The sequence below is a fragment of the Colossoma macropomum genome, unplaced genomic scaffold (assembly GCF_904425465.1).
Source record: "Colossoma macropomum unplaced genomic scaffold, Colossoma_macropomum, whole genome shotgun sequence".
Taxonomy (NCBI): domain Eukaryota; kingdom Metazoa; phylum Chordata; class Actinopteri; order Characiformes; family Serrasalmidae; genus Colossoma; species Colossoma macropomum.
In genome coordinates, this window is record NW_023494784.1 from 19,226,677 (window position 1) to 19,249,588 (window position 22,912).

Here is a 22,912-nt window from a genome sequence, read left to right on the forward strand (position 1 = left end):
TAAGCAGGGAAGTGAAATTTAGCCAAAAGCTGACAGTAAGCATCCTTTAACACAGACTCTTTGAACTTCAAAGAGACAAATACAGAAAAGTGCTCAAAATTTCACACCCAAGACTGAAATTCCAGCTGAGGATTAGCAAGAAAACAAACATGGTGCTGACACTAATGACTATGAAATTGAAACTGTAAAACCATATTAGCATTGTGATAGCCTGGCATAATCCAATACAATCTCCCACTGGATTAAATATCTATGCTGCCCTAAAGCTCTTTTGAATTACTTTTTGTTTGTTTACACATCTTAACCATGCAAACTACAAAAAGACAAATATAATTCTAAAGAGACCGTAAAATCTACAGTACTGTGCAAAAGACCACCCTTATTTTAATATACATTAAAAGATATAGAGTAAATGAAACTCCTAACAACCACCAGAAGCTTTCACATTTTGAGAAAGAGGAGAAAATCAAGCTCCACTCTTACTTCAGATCTGAAAGGATGTGTAACTGTCAAGAAGCTGTCACTGAGAAAAGGACATGGACAAAATGGAAAATGTACAGATCAAACGAAGAAGCTACTGGTGATATCAGGACAATGGACCTTAAGATTCCTGAATGTGTTTGGGATTACTTGGATTGTAAAAACAGTGTGTAACCAACTTCTAAGACTGAACTTTGGAGGTGTGGGAAAAATAACCCTGGAGATTGAAAAACTGAAGGCAAGTTTCCAGAAAAGAATGGAAGGCAAAGGGTGAACATGCTAAATACTGATATATATTTAGTTGTTGAGGCTTCAGTGTAATTTACTGTTACATGTTTTCCGCCTTTTGTCCTGAGTTTAAAAAAATTGATAACTTTTAATGAACATTTTAGCTTGAGCCAAACAAGCATGCACAGACAGGCATATCCGCAAGAATTCCATAGGTTACTGTTTTTACAACATGTATCATTTCATTCACTCAAATTAAATCCACATTTAGAAATGCTGTCTTCTGAGGTATGTATGATATAGTAAGTAGCCAAGTGTGTTGTCATATTTGATTAGTGAGATTGAGTTAATGGAGGTTAGGCACAGTGACAGTTATGAAAGCTGTCTTCCTCTCATCATTCGCACCTTTTCACACACATCCATTAATCTCAGTCATTTCCTGCCTACACTCTGTATGATATATGCACCACCAACTTCCACTGATGCAGTATATTGGTTTTTGCGAAGATGTTGTGCGAACAAGGCAACCACAGTGAAGTTACATTTGAGCACCTTTCAGAAGTCATGAAGTCTCTTGAAAAACAGCAATTTGCTTGATTAGTAATGACATGGTAAGATAGAGAAGGAGGCTTCAGGAAAGTGGAGGAGAGATAAAATACCACAACACTGAACTGTTAAGACACTCCTTGGGTGTGTTTTATATTTGTAGTTTGGTTTTCTGGGTCTGGACCAAAGCAGGAAATTATAAAACAATGTATTTTAGGCTTTTTTTTGTTTGCTAAAATCTGCACCAGACAGTTTTTCTGACACTGTATCTTTCACATGGCGTTGGCTAAGTGCACAAAACTATATAGACAGGTTTTCTTTGATTGGTCAGGAATTTGGCAGGGATGCATGCTATTACTTTCATGTTTGCCACCATTAGTGCACATTTTTATTAGGACATTCATTAGCTTATCATGGTATGAAATCCAGATCTAGCCTTCAAATATTCTTGATAAAATGTATAATCCTACCTATTAGGGTGCATTAAAGTCATTGATGTCTGACACAATCAAATGATTATTTTATTGCTCATTAGCAGCAGCACATGCTTCAAGAACAAGCTTCAAGAGCGTCTGTAGAGTGTAAAAAATTCATGCAGGCAGTATTGACATGTTGCTAGAAGAAAACAGCATGCTCTGATGTTGAATTCCCTCATTTGTTGTGAGCCATCACAAAAAATGGTTCCCACTTTCAGCAAACTGAACCAGGGTTCACTTGTAAGCGGACCAAGACCCACGGATTTTGGTGGAGTATCTGAGTGAGTGGAGTGTTCAAATCTGTCAAAATGGACAAAACTAAACCAATTTTGATTAGTCTGGACCAAGCAAGGTGGGTGTGAAAGCACCCTTAGTTCTGAATCTCTTAGCTTTCACACTGACATATTTGACATCAAACCAAAAAAAACACATACGTACCGAGACACGTCTGATTTAGGCAGATTTATAGAAACTGACACATTTGATGATAACATTTGGAATAAAAGCCACTGAACCATTATGTACTGTAGTATAACTCAACTCATGGGTTTTATGTATGTCTTTTATGTACATCTTGCAAGGCAGTGCTTTACATGTGAAGCAAAATAAAATCACTGCAATACATGGCCTTGAGCAGATTACTGCTTATAAAACGGTGAAAATTTCACATGAATGCAAGGTGTGTGTGTGTGTGTGTGTGTGTGTGTGTGTGTGTGTGTGTGTGTGTGTGTGTGTGTGTGCGTGTGTGTGTGTGTGTGTGTGTGTGTGTGTGTGTGTGTGTGTGTGTAACATGCATTACATGTAATGGCTTTGAATGCCTGTCTCATTTTAAAACCGTGACTATCCATTCTGCAATTACCAACTCTGTGCATGTCAAAACAGCATCCACAAACCATCTTTTGCACATACCAAAAAAGGTATGTGGGGCAGAGACAGTGGTTCATTCTGTGTTCTGGTCTATTTAGACATCATTGGTCAGTATTGGTTTCGTATTTCAAAGAAACCACACCATAGTTTGTGGTGAAGCTGACAGAGCTCAACCTCCTCAGGGGGTCTCAGTCTGCTCATTTTGTGTGTAGCACTTTTTAAATGATGGTATTCTATCAAGTGGCAACAATTTTTTATACTGTAGGAAGATATAATTTTAATTTAGAACCTTTACATTTATGTGGAGATTCTTTAAAACTTTAAAAATGGTAAAAATGTGTTTTTGTGGTTTTAAAACATCTGCTAATCAAACTGCTAATTAAACATTCTTTAGGGAACCAAAAGTGGCTCTTTCATGGCAAAAAACCCTTTGTGGCACTTCAATTTTTTAAAACAATTTCTGTTAAACCATCAGAAATTGGAAGCAACATAGAGGGAGGTCATTCCTGATTAGCTACAGAAGCAAAACTTTAAAAAAAAAAAAAACTAAAAAATAAATAATAAGGCCACAAAGAAGTGGTTGTGTGTTTGTGTTGTTTTTTCTTTTTTTTTTGGGGCATATAAGAACCTCTTTTGGTTTCCTAAACATTTCAGTTAGCAGTTTTGAAGAATTGTTTGATAAATGAAGCGCTAAGAACTGCTTTTGCCATTTTTGAAGAACCTTCACCTAAAGTAAAGGTTTTATACCAATTTAAGGGTTCTTATTATCACTTTTACAGTATGTTAAGTTTCTTTAAAAATGTCAAATTTAATAAAGGTTCCTCACACTCGCATGTCCAGCACAAATGTTTCTCAAAACACAGGTTTTTAGGGCATCAAAAGTGAACTTCTGTGCAAATTACAAGGCCTACCTGCTGTTTTCCTGGTCTTGGATGAACCATCCATTCCTGTATCTTACATCACACTCTGCTGTACTTATTCTAAGTGACTGGAAGTGCCTCTTCTCTCCTACACATCTCTGCTTGAGTCCTCTTTAACTTTCTGGTCAGGCAGACCGTTTTAATCGCTTGCCGAGCAGTCGCCACTAAATTAACAGCAGCGGGGAGGACTTTCATGCCCCCTGTGAGAAGTCCATAGGCCTCTCCTCTGAAAAGCAACTCGGTTTGCCTCCATTGTTGCTGCCTAACAGCTGTGGCATTCATGGCATTCTAATGATCTTTGACAGCTCCTCCTCTTGTCATGTTTCTGGACTGGCTGTCCCTGTTGCATTAGCCATTGTGCAAGGTCCATTCTGATTCAGCACAACACAGGACTGTGAAACGTTATCTCACAGAAACTTCTCAGCACATGCTGTGAACACTCCACGGGACTTCATTGAAAGCTGCAACGAACTCTAACAACCGTGACTGTGATTGGTATATTTCCAGGGACTACAGCTCACACAGTAAACAGTACGTGCATCAATCAAATGTCATGCTTTTTTTTTAACAACTGGAAAGGAACAGGATTTGCAATACAGTTGAGCCAAATATATGGCATTGTGTGGGTGCACACAGCAAATATACTCTGATGCAATGAATATAACACGATTACTCACGCTTGTCTTTTGCATGCTTGTATCACTCAAGCCTACATTATATTTTTGTAGGTGTTAGTACCAGGATGAATTAACATTGGTCAGCTGTGTCAGATTAGTGCAGGTATTAGGCTGTTATACAGTGGCTGGTCCAGAAGGATATGCAATGTATAAAATATTTTGTTGCTCAACTTAAAATGTAGTTTGTCTGGCAATAAGCAAATTTGCAAAATAAAAAGTACCAAAAAAGTATCCGTACTATAAGTGCTGGTTAAATTCTTTATATAAACTGAAGCAAAGCTAAATCTGTTTTTAATAAACAAACAAAACATAAGCAATGATGAACAAAAGCGAGGTTTTTCAATCAAAATCTCAGTTCAACTTCTCCCTTTTTGAGTTTTTGTGCATTGTGTGGTACCTTGTCTCCATCTGAAAAGCTGTGTCCATCACTGGCTCTCCTCCAGGAAATCTCAGGAAGTGGTTCACCCTCAGCCTTACAGGAGATCATAGCAGCACTGCCTTCCACTGCTGTCACGTTCCTCAGCTTAGTGATGTGGGGCTGGACTACATGCCGAGAAACACATCAGACGGCGCCAAAGACAGATAGCAAAGGGATGAAAGAGGGGAGAGGAAGAAAAAATAATTAATTGAAAAATATTGAACTTCACTGTCAATAACACCGTACAATAACACACATACTATATATGGTAGCAGCATATACTATATGTACATATAAGACACTGTCCTTTAAGAATTTATAAAAGAAAGAACAGATGTTTATAATACATATTTTCTAAAACAAGTGGTAAAAATAGCATTTACACCAGACAAACTCAAATAATATGGTTCAATATATGTCTATGAGGATTTTTACTACTCCATAGTGCTAGTTATAAAAATCTCACATAAGCAGTCACTGGCACAGAGTGATTTTGGAAAATGGCAGGCCACAGTACTGGTAAAATGTAGATATTTTAGTTGTCAATTGGAATTCAAGAATCATGTATACACTTGCCACTGAGTAAGCATCAGTGTACTGAACGGAAAGTGCAGTGTATGTAAATGCTTATGCTTACTATAATAAATTCATGCTAAGACTTCTTTTGTGTGGCAGCGCTGATTAGTAAGGTAATTGATGTGCAACAGCTACCTCCTCCAGGTGAAACGATGTAGAAGAGGAGATGCATCGCTGCACTTAACTCAATAAATATACATTAGAAGTGCACTCCCACAGGGAATACAATAATAGCACAAAAGACTCAAAACAACCAAAAGCACATTCATATCTGTGTCAACTGACAAAGTAGAATGGTGTAAATAGTTCCATCGAGTTTAGTTTGAACTAAGGACATAGTGTCAAGGATGCTGAATCTCAGACCCTCTTCATTTCTTGTCTTTTGTCAAAACCTTTTGTAAATGTTCAAAACTAGGCATCTGGTTAGAGCTATGTTCCTAATGTAGATATGCTGATGTATCATGGATAAGCTTGTGACCAGGTGTATTTATACAGTGATGGCTGTATAAATATTTACAAATTTACCTCTACATGGCATGTTAATATTGTATTCGAGTGGGACATTTACAACATCCACCATTTGGTAAACATTCTAGTAGTTTGGGTTTGTCCTTTTATTTATTATAATTTGCATGAAAGTGCCTTGGAGAACAAGGCATTTCACTCTGGCCCTTTTTGCATGCTGCAAATGACACATTTCATTTGTTTATTATCTGCTGTTTCGTGTGTGAATGAAGTGTCTACTAATTGTTGTTAAGGCCTGTATGATCCTTATTAGTTAAGTATTTGTAGTGGTTTCACTAACACGGGTATGGTTTAGTTCGCTGATGTAGGGAGTTATTAGTTTTTAGCCATTAGAATTTAGTTTGTGCTTGTAGCTCTGCTTCGTAGATGTAGATGGTGTTTAGGGTTGCCACCGATCCAGGATTTCCCTGGAGTGTTCAGGTTTTATTGTCCAGGAGTAGCTTTTTCACTCCTGGACACAATGTCCATGATCCCAACTTTTTTCATATATTACTGGCTCCCAGGAGCAAGCCAATAGCAACAGTGACGAGGAAACCTTGAGAGGAACCAAGACTCAACAGCGGAACCCATCCTCCTCTGTTTGACACCAGATAACTAATAAGAACAAAAGAACAACAAAAGAGATCAGGTTCTGGAGCTGAACAGACTGCAGTATCTACCTTAGGCTGCAGTGTGAGCATAGCTGCCTGCCTGCTGAATTTAGTTAAAAATCAAGCCACTTATTGAGCGTCCAGGAATTTTACAGGTCTGAGGTGGCAACCCTATTGGTGTTACTGGTGTAATCTGTGGTATGTGTCTATGAACATTTTGCAGACACGTTCCTGGGCTGCTGCATTTGTGATTGAAGATCCAGAAAGTTCACTCCTCTGTCTGTCTCTCTCCGCTCTGACCTTCACTTCAGTGAACCACACCTATAATATAGTTCTTAGAATTTCCCACTGCGTTATTCATTCATCATTCATTAGTTAAAGTGAACATAATTTAAAAAATGTCATTACATCTACAATTATATACTGATTTTTTTTTTCATTATTACTGTAGTTTTTAAAACTCATTTGAAAGTAAACTCTGACCAAATAATACACCAAATGTGCAATGACATTGTTTTGTATTGTACTGTGTTGTGAATTTACTAGCAATACCCAGCACTACATCCGGATGTATCCTATCCCGTTAATGTGGGTGGGAGGAGCTTATTTTGTATAAACATCCATGCTCAGTGTCTGGACCCATGTCTGTACTTTTCTCCTGAAGTTGCTTATGAATTCTAGAGGGGTGCATTTTTAAGGCTTGTTTTATTATTGGCAATCATATTGAATCTGAATATATGTGTATCATTACCTCACTAGTTTGAAACAAAGCAATCAACAATCTCAATGAATTATTCCAAAAAAAGTGATCCAACTGCTGAAGATAAATCTTTGAAACAATGCATGCTTCCATGTTGGACACAGTTCATTAGTGTGCAACATTGACTATAATGCCTAAATGAAAATAAATGACTAAAGTCACATTTTTAAAGTGCTTTTTAGTACTTTACTATAAATGACAAGAAAAATCGAACACAATACAAAACTATTTCAAAAGGCAATGGACCAGAGCTTTAAGGGAGCAGCCTCGTATAAGCACTGTGAAACTTATGAGCTCATTTGATGCATGCGTTTTTCAGGGTGGCTGTGAGCAGCTAATAAGATGGGCCACGTCCACAGGACTCAAACCCCAGGCTTTGGCATGTAGTTTATTACAATGAGAAACAAGTTTTATGAGTGTGGAGAAATGCATGAGATAGAGGCCCAGCCAAGTGGAAAGCCCTGCAACTCTCCAGTTAGCTGTCAGAGGTCGTAAAAAGGAAAGTTACAACTACGTTTCCCATCACCCTTTGCAAAACAAAACTCCCATCCAATAACTAGGTTTCATTTAAATGAGCTCTTTGAAGAGTACCTTTTGCTTGCACATTGAAAGGATTCTGATGACTACAGAATAAATCTCCATACATTTACATGAGCAGACAAGGTGCTATCTGAATAATCTGCGAAAATGCTGGCAGCTTCATGAAAATCTAAATTGAAATTCTTGGCCATAAAGAAAGTGTCACCCATTTCCTGTTAAATAATTTAGGAGCCTGTTTATGGAAGGGGAAACAGTTCACACTGGAGGGCTGGAAGTGGAAGGCTGGTGGGTGAGGGGGGTTAAGAGGAAGAGTGAGTATCTAGCTATCACATCACTCTCTGAATGATAGAGTTCCTTCTGTGCAAATAGACTCTGTGCAAACTCCTGGGACCCAGACATTCTTTACTTAATATCACCATTTAACCAAACACTCTGACTTAGTACTTATCTGATCATGACTGATGTTAGTATCCATGCTGCAACACCCTGAAAAGTTCTCCACTGACATTTAATGGATCAATTAAACTGCTGAGTCTGCCTGAAGTGATGTTTTCCAGCCTGATTTCTTTCATTATTGAAATATTTAAATCACGCACCTCTTAGATCTGGATGAACCTGCCTGCGAGACTGTTATTCATCAAACATTTGCATCATCTCTGCTGAAGCAGTTTAAACAGAAATGCTTGTAGTTTCCCCCATTTTTGAAAATCCCTAAATAGTTTTGACATTTAACACATCATAAATTAACCATTATGGAAAATAAACTGCTTCTCTGTCAACAGCTACATAAGCTGTATAAGTGGAATAAAGTGAGATCTCTCACCAAATACTTTCAGAAAGATCTCCTGCTGCATTTCGCCTGCCTTGTTAGAGGCTTTGCAGGTGTAGGAGCCGCCATCGTCTTGTTTAATGTTCCGGATGGTAAGAGTGGTACCTCGTGCCCTCATTATGTACTGTTCTGACTCCTGGAGCTCCACTCCCTTCCTAACAGACCAAAGACCAAACATAGACACACATGTCAGCCTGTCATAGGATTATCAAAAAATAAAAAGAGGGAAAAAAGACACATGTAGGGTTCAAGCTGCATAAGAACAAAGACCGAAGCATAAACCTGAAAACGCAAAACAAGACGACAACAAAAACACAGACAAAACATGACCTATGTAGCAAAACAACCCATTCCTCATTTGACTTAGGTTTTTGTTCCTTTTCACTGACACAGAAAATACACCTATAACCAGAGCTATATAGGCAAAGGTGTGCAGGCGAGATTGAGCGCTGGAGTAATTGAATGTTTTTGGAAGAGATTACAGCAGAGGCTTTAGACTGTCATAATGCCGGGCGTGGATGGAACGGAAATGAAATCCGTTTAAAGCAGAGGCCCCCACAGGAAATGGAGAGGACGAAACAGAATCTCAGAGACCAAAGAGAGAGACACTATTAGAGAGAAACAGTGAGACATCCAAAATGCTGGTGGTGGTTCAGGTCATATACTTGTTACATTGGCTCTGCCATAAAACTGTCAGTATTATAATGTTAAATTTATCTTAAATGTCTTGAATCCATTAATGTTGAGGACCAAAATTGTCTAGTTCTGCTTTTTATTACTTTATTTATGCAGATGTCTTAAAAAAAACTGAAAGCAAGTCTCTAAAGAATGGACACGCTGTAATCAAGGCAAAAGGTGGACCCAAAATACCAAAAAATGATTTGTTCAGGCTTCTGTAAATTTCTGGAACAACTTGTACTTAATGGCAATTTTAAATGGAAATTGAATAAATGAAAGGTGGTCTCTGAATTTTGCACAGAACTGTACTTCACACTTCAAGACATCAATAATAAGCTTTTATCTTTTCAGTGATAAAATACAATAACACACAAAGCTCTGACTCCACATACTGACACATTTTACTGTGCCCAATGTGAACGTGAATATGCTGTAACTACTCTGGGGGCAGATTTTATTTTATTTTTTTTTAAAGGGGACAAACCCCAAGTCTGAATGTATCACCAATGGTGTGTTGGGTAAGAGGGTTTAAATAGTACCTCTTTTACTTGACACACTGGCAAGTGCAGCATGTATGTAAGTTGTATATCGGAGGGATTAAGGTGCACCAGTGTAGTCATTGTTATAATGCTGCCTAAGAATCAAGACAAATAATAAGCAGCTCAAACAGCATCCCAAAATAGTTCACACATAATTCACTCCTCAAATTCCCAATATATGTGCACTGTGCCACAAATAAATAAATAAATAAATAAAAATAAGAATTGAAAATAAAATTAAAGGGCAGGTTTCAACAGGCATACTATAATTGGTGGTGCTGTTGTCATGCCTCGGTGTTCAGTTAGCGGTTTGGTTAGGCTCATTCATTAAAGGTCAGCGTGTGCAAGTGCTTGGCACAGATCGGATTCATCTCGCTCGCTCCCATCTCAGCAGAGGTAATTACAGTGATTGAGGGCCTGTAATCAACACGTTGGGCCGCCTGTCACTCAAAGCCCACATATTAGAGGTGAAATAAATGTGTCCACTCCAAATGTGTCATTAAGGCTGTCGCACAGTGACTCCGCACTTCTTTTCCCAAGTCTTCCAACAGCGCTTTAATTTGCCAAAACTTTTACTTTCTGAGACAAATCTTTTTTCTTTTTTTTCTGTAGGCATAACCTTTCAGTGTAATTTCACATACATAATTTTGGGCTGTAAAAGAACAGTGAAGTCTGGGTAAAGAATAAAGGTTTATTCATATGGGCCAAGCTTATTCTCAGAACACCGCAGGAAGAAATGGATAAAGAAAGTGAGCTCATTTCACTGACTTATTTTCTTGGTGAATTTTGTCCTTTTGTTTTACAGATTATAAAAATATAATATTTTCACTGGGGAACTGTTAACCGACAAATAAACAATTGTTTGACCAGTGCTATCAGTTTTCCAACTAAAGCTAGTGCATGACATTAGCCAAGAGAAAATCTTTTTGATTGTCTTATTTTCCCTGGGACTAGCTCCACTGCAGCCGTATGGCATCAGTGTGACAATGGCGACCTACTAGTGCCTTGTTTGTTTGTTTTGTTTGTTTGATAATAAACAAAACACTTCCATTTAATTTACTTATTTTAATTTAAAGTTACATTGAGTTGTACACTTGAGGGTGCAATAGGTGCAATGGACAATAGGTTCTGCTAGATAGGCTAACTAAAAATGTAGCGTGCCGTTTATAATGGTAGTGTTTGGGAACACTTTTTAAATGGAGGGCAGTAGTACACTACAACCAAATTGACAGCAAACATCCACAAGCAATAAGACGGAAGTGATCTTGTCCATGTTCTTCCTAAGAAAGTGTGATTTACAGTGGCGTGAGGAAATCATACAAGTGTGCAAAAGAGGGCAACGTGGTGGATGGTGATGGCTTTTACAAGCTGCTCTACAAAGTTGAGCCAAAGCTAGCCTCAGTCATGGCATTTGTGTTCATTTTAACTTGAAGTTGAGTGGTACATAGAACTTTTAGAGTATAGAACTTTCACCATGGTATATTCCAGTGTTTTCGTAAACTTTTTAGCTTTTGGTCATATAATCATAAACACCCTTCTACTCAAACAAAAAAGTGGGTTCTTAGAATACATTCTAAAAAGTTTCTGGCCATTAATGTTATAGAATTAATAGATTCATTGATGTCTGTGCTGATAAGTTGGCTTATACCAATTATTTTACAATAGCTTTGGACATGACTAATCAGATTTTATAAGCAAAATAGGTTGTGATAGTTTATAATTTCATGGGTCACAATTTATTTTAGGTGTGCTGGTTAATGACTAACTACTAATTGATGGTCAGTCAAAAAAATCGAATTTGCCAAAATTTGCATCCCTAATGCAAACCCAGCCAAATAAGACAAATTTCATAGAAGTGCCCTGCTCTTCCACAGTTCAGTCCAATTAGTCTCGCAGCACAGTAAGCAGTCCTTGGTTTTGACCTCTACCTACTAAGTAGTGTGGAATGGAGGGACTAAGTGTGTCATGCAGTCAGGTATACCTGTGCCAGGTAACATCCGGTTCAGGAGAGCCATAAGCTCTGCAAGTAAACGTCACAGATTCGCCGTAATCTGCTGTTGCATTGAAGGACTGCTGAGGCACAGACAACACTGGTGGAACTGTTGGAGAAAGAAACACATTAAATGAAAATGCTAAAACCTTCTTATACTGATACAAAACCTCTACAACCCTGAATTTCACTTCCTAATGTATTGAGTTTAAATTTACATCCAAATCTAGTTGTAAAACAACTAACTGCTTACTCGCAAATCATATTCTCACCCTCAACGTGATTGTACTTAGAATAACTGTGCAGTGAGAGAATGAATAAATACATAAGGTGCTCTCCAGTTTTAAATCAATACTTCTTGTCCAACTCAGTTTATTATACTTTGAAAGGTTAATGTCGAGAGTAAAGGGTCAACTGATGGGTCAGCGCAGATGACCTGATAAGACTTGCACTGACATTATAATAAATCAACTCCCTGTTCACTTATTCACAGTGATCATTCTGCATTAATGTAACAAAAACACAGGTACAAGAAATACACTCTATTCCAGCACTTTATTTGTATATATTTTAGTCATGTGAAAAAGTAAGTAAACCCTCTGAAAAAGTCTCAACTTTTCATCATGTTTGGACATGTGGTGCACCACATACAGTGCTAATGATTAAAACACCATTAGTGTATATTTTGGAGGAAGAGGTCATATTTAAACCTCAAACATCTGGTCTGGTTTGCTCTTTGTTATTGAAGTGTGGGGTATCATGTCTAGACCAGTAGAGCCCTCTGAGGCCTTTAGAAACAAGACTGTAGATGCCTATGAGTCTTGAAAGGGGTTTAAGAAGATTTCCAAAATATTGGAAATCAATCATTTCACTGTCCAGAAGATCAAGTGGAGAACATTTTAAAACCACTGCCAAGTTGTCCAGGGCTGGCCACCCCAGTAAATTTAACCTCCTGAACAGACCATAATATGCCAAAAGAAATTTCTAAGAACCCCAGAACTTCATTACAGGATCAACAGATAACTCTTGCACTACCGATGACAAAGTGCGTGCATTTACTATTAGAAAGATTCTGCGCAAATTTGACCTACATAGGAGGTCTGATAAGAGCAATGAGACAAGACTAAAGTTTGCTAAAGAATATCTGAGACTTCTGGAACAATGTGCTATGGACAGATGAGTCAAAGACAGAGTTGTACTATAAGCAATGTTTAGTGAAAACCACAGACAGTGGTTGTCTCAGTGCCTGGCCAACTTGCAATCATAGAATTGACCTATGAATTCTGTTTATCAGAGAGTGCTTGAGTTGAATGTGAGGCCAAAAGAAGTTGAAGCTGAAGAAGTGGACCCTCTAACAGTATAATGATTTCAGACATACAAGTAAATCCACCAAGCTCAAATGGAAGAAATGGAGGGTTATGGAATGGCCTAGATCTGGATCTGAATCCCACTGAATCCCACTGAAATACTGTCTGAAACGGACTGTACGTACAAGAAACCTCTCGAACATTGCACATTTGAAAGAATTCTGCATGGAGGAGGGGGCAAAAAGTTCTCTCGGGAGATGTAAGAAACTGGTAGATGGTTGTAGGAAACGGCTACATAAAGTTGTTCTGCCAAAGGTGGAAATAGGTCACTGAAGCCAGGGATGTACTTACTTTTTCAGTAGAAATAAGTGAAATCTCAGTTAATTTTTGAAATAATGTTGATTTTGCAAACTCAAATTTCTATTATTTTATGTTCTATTACATAACATTTATCAACGTATACTGTTTAACTGATCAAATACTGATGTCCACATATCTTAAGTGTATTTACTTCATATGACTACATACATTCGCACACAAGTCTCGGCCCTACTCTTTACAAAGATACAATAATTGAGTGGGGGCTATGTTCACATTACAAGCCTCTCTGCTTAATTGTGAATTTTTGCTCAGATCCAATTCCTTGGTTCATATTTGCAAGGTGGAGTGACTCATGTCAGTTATTATAAACCTGTGCTCTGAAGCAACCTGCATGCAACAGATACCTTAGGAAAATGTCACTGCAGGAACAGACACCTTAGGGCAATGTCACCAACATATGTTACTACAATTACACCTTACATTTCATTTTGAAGGACAGGCAGTGTAAACAAATAAGCATGGCACTGTCTACCAAGAGAGATGAAACAATAGAATCTGCTTAGTGTTTGGGTCACTTTTATCTGCAGTGTGAACATATCCAAAGTCACTCCAATCTGACTTGAAAAGATCTGATTTGTGTGTCAGCACAGATCTCAAAACATCAGATCTGTGTTGTACTTTAACTTGGCCTACGTTCACACTGCAAGGAAACATAGCCCAAATCGGATCTTTTTCTTCATATGCGACACATCTGTTTTTTGTGTGACAGTGTCAACAGTAAAAAAAACATATCTGACGGTTTCAATTTTGATTTGGGCCTCTTTTATATGCGGAACTGAAACCCGATACATATCCGATGCAGAGTGGACCTCTGTCTCATTGTAATTCATGAGACTTATTTGTCAATCCAACTCAGTTTTCATCATAATTATCGAGTGCAGGTACAGACACCTTATGGCGACATCATCAAAATGCCTGTTACTATGGTTATGCTTCAAGCCTTTCATTTTGGAGGACAAGCGAGACAAAAGAAGAGTAAACAAATAAGCGTGGTGCTTTTTAACAAAAGAAATCAAACTAACAGCTTTTCAATGTTTGCTTCAGGGATATTTTGCAAAAGAAAAAAGTAAAGGAGCCTCAGACAGCTCATATGCATTTATCCACTACATATTACTGTTGTGGAATGGAGTTTGCATCCCTTGCTAGCATTTTTCAAGGCAGGAAACCAAAGAAACTTCTTGATCTTAATCTTCCATAATTAAAACAAGCACACAAATTCATAATTTCTTTTGCTTTTTTTCTGTAAACTTGGTCATTTGTGTCTACTGTCTGTTCTCCACGTTTAAAGTAGCAGTTTGTACAGCTCATTTTGACAATGCTTGAACGGAGTTGAAAGGACAGCTACGTAAGTTGAATGAATGTCAAGGAGATTCACGTCCATTTGCACATGCAGATCAGTTCAAGAGCATGATCTGTTCAGACTGTTGTCAGATATAGGCCACAGTAAAAAGATAATGGCCCTTATGCATCAAAGATGCATAGAAATGTTCAGATTTGACCGCCCTGAATGATGTACAGACTACTCTGCGTCTAATTCAACTGTTGTACTATGATGAAGTTGTGGTTTGGGCACAACTGATGAAACAGCTCAAATGTGTGGAAATAAGTGCCACGTTTACCTTATTTACATATAATTTGTAATGGGCAAACACCAAATTATTTGCATATACACATCTTTTACATGCATGCCTAAATTCATGCAGATGTTTTGACAGCAAAGAATTAAAAGAAAAGTATTTTAGCAGCTCATGAACCAAAGATTATTTTCATAGGCATAGTTTGGGGTAGAGCAGAACATGCACCGCCCCCCTTCTGGCCTGAGCTTAAATAGCTTTACAGTATTAAAATTACGATTGGGGGAAAAAAAAAGGTGAAAATGTTTTTTTTTCCAGGCGGTAACAATGTTATTGTGTAGAGTTATCATAAAACATATTATTGAGTGATAATTTTGCCATATGGACTACTGCTGTACTAGGCTATATATTTTAGGAAGATAGTTATTTACTATTAAGGCTTTGGCTTTACACAACTGAAACATATTGTTGCTGTTGGGGCAAAACCTTGTATCTTCATTTGTCGTTTTACATTTTTTGACACATTTTGAAAAAAGCAGTTGCCCTTTACCTTGTCTTCATGGTTAACAGAGCAACAGAAATTATCCAAAATGACTTGGAAAACAGTTTCTCCATTTACATCCATTGAAAGTTAAGAACGTTTCCTTTTCCTGTAAAGTTACCTTTTTGGCGACCAAAGGTTTTGTTCTGAAAGCAGCAATATAGCGGCAGCATTTATCAGTGTTCATGTTAGGGATGTACTTCCACATTATTACAAGCCTTGCTGTGTGCAAAGTTATTTTTATTTTATTTTTTTTACTGTTATTTATAATTTTGATTAACCGCAAATAAGGCATTTTTCAGGCTATTTTCGTCAAATTTGTAAATACTTCTACCAGACTTGAATTTAAAATTGGATATATGCCAAAGATGTAATAAATAAACTGTCGGTGAAGTTTGTGTGCGTTCATTTTATGATGAGATTTAACCATAAACAATTTTGATGAATTGCTCATTCACACTGGGCCTTAACAATGAAATCGGATTTGGATGTTGAGTCTGATTCAGGTGATGCTTTACCTGCAGTCTGAATGTTGCCAAAGAAGATCAGAACTGACTTTTGTGTCTGCACAGCTCTAACAACGTCAAATCTGAGCCATATTAAGGCAAAAATTCATATTTGTGCCACTTCACCCTGATGATATGAGCCCAGCCAATGACTAACATCTGTTCAGGGAAAAAGAGTACTGCTAAAATGGTTTAAACTTGGTTTTAACTGCAGCATGAATGTTTTTTTTTTACAGCAGAGCTTCTTCATCAGCTCTTTCTGGCATTTTTATCATTACAACACAAGCTCATCTCCTTTGTTCTCCCCTATTCCAGCTGTTTGGGGTTGGAGAATGGATGGGGCGCTGCTATCTGAAATGAGCGTCATTTTGAATTATGCTCCTTTAAAGACATAACACAATTTAATGGAGTGTGAGCTAGGGTAAAAAGATTAAATTAAGGGGATGTTTTATTCATGGTCACTTTCAGCTCGACTTGGCAGTATATTAGATCAACTAAAACATCTCTCTCGCCCTCTATTAGATGCCATAAATGCACACAGTATTTGTTTAACAGAACGCACATAATGGGTCATTCATTAGGAAGGTCCAAATTGCTGAAAGGCCGGTCCGAATTAATTCCGCAATCTCCTGGCAGTTATGTGATGGGGAATGCAATCAGTTGTTAATGTAAGATTCTGAGTGAGAAAATTAGAAGGAAATCATGGCAGGTAGGCTGCGGGACGATAAAAAACATTAGTGTGGCGTGGGCTCTTCTGAAACTATAGTTATTTTGCAGATTAGCTGGAGGCTGTGATGGGGGTCATCACTGTTAAAGCCCAAGTTCAATCACTCCTCTCATCATCAACTCTGTCTACTGCCATCAGACAGGAGAGAAAACAGCACACTGCTTTGTTCAAAGGATAGTAGCCCTCTAGGTATTAAACACAGATACGAGCCATCGTGTCATCACTGCTGCTGTTTTTATTGTATTTCACTTATTGCAGAGCCGTAGTCTGCTAGCGTGTACAAGCAGGCTAGTTGGTGCCCACAGTGTTGATGCTCATCATTAAGAAATATTAAGTTAAAGGGGCATACCAGCTTAATACTAGCAATTATATTTGTAGTGTTATGCAGTGTTATGTAGTGCAGCATTGCATCCCTTAACTTCAGCAATTAGACCAAATTTGTGATTTCGTAAATCTTATTTGGTGTTTTCTGCCATCACTATTTTCTCACTACAATACCCAGCATGCATTAAGCCAATACATCATACACCCCTAATAAATACAGAAGTGATATTTGGCTTCTTCGTTAGTTTCTGTATAAGCCAGCTAGCAAGAAGTCATTTTTTTGAACAGCCTGCCCTCAATTTTCTGCCCTAAAGCACTTGTTGTTTTTGAAAAATACCTCCAACCTTCAAGATGCATCATCAGAAGGGGGTTTTTCTAATCTTTAAACCAGACAATCTCACTCTAAAGACTACGGTGGCAGCATTATAAGAGGCACATAAGCATTTTTACAACAGATGAAGCAACATTTTTTTCAATATTATTTTGGCTAAAGTGCCCCCTTTTAAATTTTAAATAAAAACAAATAAAGGAAGCCAAAACTTGAATTGTCAAGGTAACATGCTCCTTTACGTTAGGTGTCCTTAAGACTGCAGCTTTAGCATTGTAAACAGTCGCCAAGTTAGCCCATGTATAAAAGCTTTTGTCCAATAGTTGGTAATGGTAAGTGGCATGCCTTAGAATGGAGTTTGTACCACCCCCATTTAATTTTACGTTTTTTTATTAGATAAATAGTTACACTGTGTTCAGTGATTACATCCAATAACAGCCTGCAAATACATTAGTGTACTAATCGAAATGTGTCCTGCAATCTAGGCTTTGAAAGCCTATATAAATAATAAAAGCTTGCTGCCTGCCAGACAATGATGAGACTGTAGGTATGGCCATTGTGAAATATAATGCTGACCTGTGATGTAGTGTGTTCAGAAGTATTTTGAATGACCATGGCATAACTCAGCATCTTGGCTTCGTTCCAGAGACAGGAACCAAGCGACTGGAAGTAAGTTAAAATGACTGCACTCAGAATATTAGCTTGTACTAAAAATCACTGCTTTAATTAAGAGTCTTCCTACTGTATACGTTTACTATAACAACGTGCACGCACACATGCAGGAAATGTGCTGAGAGACATGAATAAAACACACTCTGCATGGGGCTTGGTAGTCATGCGCTGAAACAACTCCAACTAGATTATCATTGACGTTCTTGCCAATCGATAGTCATTTTCCAAAGGCTATAATTTAATTGAGCTCATTCCCAGATGAGGGGGCCCAACTGGAACAGGTCTGCTAATGTGAGGCACAATTGGGCATAAAGACATCAAACGAGGTCAGTGAAGCATCTGACACAGGCCTAAACCAGCTCTCAGCAAGCCTAGCCGACCAGGCTAAATCAGTTTGGGACAAAAATGAGAGGCTTTGCAGATGCACAGTGGTATGGGAGGGGAACTTAAAAGAAAGATGAAGAGGGAAACTGCAGGAAAAGAGATCCCCCCCCCATTTTACATATGGCACAGTCTTCAACAGTGACTCAAGGCTGAATGCAGTAAGCCTTTTGTGCCCTTTTCAGGTGCAGATAGTGTGCATTCTGCCTGAATAACCATGCGTTGTATGTACAAAACTGCCATACCAGCCTAATATTCAGCTTATGTGTGATATGCATTTGAGGCAGGATGCAAAAATGGGTGGAGGTATTGGAAGTGCAGTCGATTTTATGTATCCTGTTTAACTTCCTACACAGAAGTACAAGTCTTGAACATGTGCTGATGGAATATTCACAAACAGAATAACACTATGCACTTTGTCTGGACTCTTATGGCATTATTGATGTACTCCAAATTCTGTTTTAACCCTAAGTAAAACTATTAAAGACATAATGCTGTGACCTTCACAGACTTCAAATCGTATGTTTCCTATTGGACTGATGCAACAACCTGCGTTCAAAGCTCTGCAGATCGCCAGTCAATATGGAACTGACCAAATCCTGACCATTGTGGCCAGCTTAATATGCAAAGATATTACATGATCTGTTTACATGTGGGCTGAGATTACTGCTAGGGAGCCAGTGGTCACTGGGTGTATTTGCACAATGCATGCTGGGTATTGTAGTCAGAGAACAGAGATGGATAAACACAATGACACAAAATCATGTATTCTGCATAACCACTGAGACTGAGGGATGCAATGTTGTGCTAACTTGCATTTTTGCTTTTGGAGCTTGTTGACTGCTCCACTATTTTCACTGCACCTTTGAAACTCTACACATCACAAAAATAGCATAATTAGTAGACAGCCCTATGCACAGTTTGTATAATTAGCTACAGCGTTAGCAAACTGAACCTTAATTTCAGATGCATCATGACTGCATGTTGTTGCTGCGTCGAAGCACATTTTCTGCTGTGCCTCATGAACGTACATCTGGACCTCAGTATTTCTGATTAGGCTGCTCAGTATTAGCGCAGTATTTATTTTCAATGAGCAATTGAAAAACAGGCACACTAATATGCTTAGCCTGGCAGTGCCGGGGGCTAGGAGGCACGCCTGTGGATTGGCGTTTGTTTTATGTCAGTGTCTGATTTGTGTTGTCATGTCCGCTGGATTATCAGCCACGCCTCATTGAGCAGCATTATTAGATCAGCCGGAGAGACTTCGGCAGTGAACTGAGAAGACTCTGGCCTATGTTCGCTCTCATCATGTCAGACATGAAGAAGCCAGGGGGCTAATCTCTCCATATCATCTCCGCTCATCTGTTCTCATCTTCAATCACACAACCGTAATGTTTTTAAAGACAGCTTTGAGGCCATAGTATGTGCTATATGGTAGGGTAATTTTGATGGATATAATAAAATCTTGGTTATAATATTAATTTCAGGTCAGTAGTACAGAGTGTATTCTTTTTAGTATGGAATACAACTGAAATTAAAGTATGGGAAATTATCTCTTTGTTTTTTTGGAGTGGTAGTTTTAAGGGACCTATATAGAAGTGATATCCACAACACTGAAATGTAGTGAAATAGTCTTTGAAAAATCGAGTGAATAAATTTTTTTTGTGGGCACTGAAACTAAACTGGAAGAGAAATTTCTAACTCTCCTTTATCCAATGTATCTCTACTCTTAGGCCTGTCATGATCATGAAATTTTAGCTAAGGATTATTTACCGTATCAATAATTGTGATGTCATTTTGTTCATTGTATGCGACTGTTAAAGTACAAGCCTAAAATGACCAAATTGGCTGATTTAGCTATTTTGCTTCCTAGCTATCCATACTTAGTAGCTCCCACCTGACAAACAGCTCAAGCTCAAATAAACAAACTTTACTGACTACTGCCCTCTACAGGTGTTATAGCAACAAATCAAAATGATGCGTGTGTCTCAATTGCATTTCTGCTTTCTTTTATTCTGGTTGATGTGATGTAAACAAATGATTGCAATAGTTAACAAGTATGGAAATGACTGTGGTCAGCTCAAATAATCCCTAGGCAGTTGTGTGGTAGTGGTGACAGGCCTATACACGCTTCAAAAAAAAAAATGCCATAGAAGTATCTTTGTTTGGTTCCCTAAAGAATCATGCTTGGAAATAAGATTTGTTTGTTTTGAAGAATTTTTTTCAAAGCTTTGAATCTTCACATAATGTAACGGTTTTATACCAAATTGAAGATTCCTTATAGAACATTTACATTGGGTGGAAGATCTTGTAACCCTTTCAAAAATAACCTGTGGCTATTTCTGCCATTTAATCTGCTCTTGTCTGTTAATTGCGTGACTCCTCAGTGCTATTGTTGCATTTATTTATGTAAAGAACGTGATCTAACAAAGACAATAATTCATAGCTTTTTATTTAATGTCACAAACAACCCTTTTGAACAAGGAAATGTGTGAATAAGTTGCACATCAGTTTTATCATTTCTCTGATTAAATAAAACAATATACTTGCACACTCACTTAGGGGGAAAATAAAATCAGCGCATCCAACAGTAAATCAAGTCTTGTACGTCTTTCATATAGTGACAAACATGCTGGCACACAGCTCTGATTTTACATGCTGATACATTTCACTGTGCCCAACATGAACATGCATGCACTTTTCTGGCAGTAGATTTGAATTGGTTTCAGGGAAAAATGCCAAATTCTCAGAATGGAATATGGTGGAATGGAAACGGCAGTAGTTCTCAAACTGGTCCACAGAGATGTTCAGGTGGTTCACATTTTCCACTGTTTCATTATGTGTTGTGAGTTGGAGCTGTCTGAGAGACTGGTTTAGGACCACTGCCCTAAAGAATTGTCCATTTAAGGTTTTTAGGAAACCAAACATGGTTCTTTTATGGCAAAGAACCCTTTTTGGCACCTTTTTATTTATTTTTAAGACTGTAATGGAAACCTGTTCAAGCACTGTAACACTCCATGATAAAGAACTCACCATTGACTACCAGGATGATGTCCCTGAAGTCAATCTCACCCCTGGCTTCCACTCTGGCCTCACAGCGGTACACACCCTCGTCTGCTTTAGTAACTCGCTGGACCTGCAGGTTGTTGTTAGGCAGGAGCTGGAACTCTGAAAACAATGAAAGGATCATAAATTGGTAATTAAAACATCAACATTCCAACATTCACTGACCATTTTATTAGAAACGCCTTACACTTCCTCAAAAAGGTACTAAACTGTAGTTAGTACCTTTTTAGTTAAGGATTTAATTGTACCATAAGGACATTGTACCATTTTCCATTACTATTATATATATTAAATAGTACTGATTCTCCATACCCTCTCGTCTCCAATTTTATGTATCTTTTTAGAACAATAAAATAAAATGTTCATGCATATGTATGTGTGTGCACTTTTCTCCTGGGAAAAACTTAGTTAGACAGGGCACATTTATACATTAAGTTGAACAAAGTGTACCCGCACTGTACCTTTTGTTTCTGACAGTATACGGGTCCATTTTACTAGTTTACATTTAGAAATATCTGTTGCCATTAACATTGTTTGCCTTCCTTTAGCCTTATGATGACACATCCACTCTTGGCTGGTTATTTTTGGTGGTGGGTCAGGCCTGATATACTCGTACCAGCACCACTTATGCTTCCCTGTCACTACCCTGTCAGTATCACTATGCTGAGAATGATCCACCATCCGAACAATATCTGAACAACAGTAGTCCTGTGGTCAGAAACTGCCCAATGATAAATAGGGTAAAGGGCAGCTGAAAAACTGTGGGTGGCTGACAACAGATGGTCTGCAGTCTGTAATTAGACATCTATACCACCATAGTGGGTGTGAGGCTTATGTCATTAATCTATATTCATTAGATTTGTGTTACTAGACCAAAAGGTGAAACTTATCAACAAAACTTTTATTTTAGCATAACATCTAAAAAGGCACTGAGTCATTTAGCTCTGAGTGAGTCAGCTCTGATATCATTTGTCTCTTTCTCAAATGTTTTGCTTTCCAAAGCTAAACTTAATTATTGTGCTACAGAAATCACCTTCAAAAGTTCTTTCAGGTGGAACATTTTTTTTTTAACTTTCTCAGTTATTGATTTAAATCACGTTTGAAGCCACCTGAAATTTTCAGAAAACTTTCCCAAGGTAAGTCCTTAAATAGCAACTCACTCTCTGTGTCTTCAGTGATCTCCATGTTGTTGTAGTACCACGCAACCACTGGCACTGGAGAGCTGGTGACATCACACACCACTTCAGCCACATCACCCTGACGAAACTCCTGAGGTGACGGCACGTCCCTGAAGGTTAGCTTCTCTGGGAGAGAGGGAGGAGAGTATTGGGCACAGCAAATGTGTTTGATGTAACAGTTTTGTGAAAGGGTTAAATGATCCTTCATAAATGTCTATCACATGGGACAACAGTAAATCATTCTATTATTGTGAGTGAGATTAGAGGTAATATCAACACTTCAAAAAG

General features: G+C 38.1%; 1 protein-coding gene across 1 annotated transcript in view; it reads right to left on the minus strand.

Annotated features, from left to right (window-relative positions):
- Positions 1 to 22,912, minus strand: part of ncam2 (neural cell adhesion molecule 2) — a 248,801-nt gene that overhangs the window by 40,257 nt on the left and 185,632 nt on the right. The window contains exons 4-8 of the mRNA XM_036589813.1: positions 22,607 to 22,750; positions 21,414 to 21,548; positions 11,631 to 11,748; positions 8,427 to 8,587; positions 4,592 to 4,737 (exon numbers count right to left, since the gene is read on the minus strand). Coding sequence (XP_036445706.1) covers positions 4,592 to 4,737; positions 8,427 to 8,587; positions 11,631 to 11,748; positions 21,414 to 21,548; positions 22,607 to 22,750 — 704 coding nt within the window. The remainder of the gene's footprint in view (positions 1 to 4,591; positions 4,738 to 8,426; positions 8,588 to 11,630; positions 11,749 to 21,413; positions 21,549 to 22,606; positions 22,751 to 22,912) is intronic.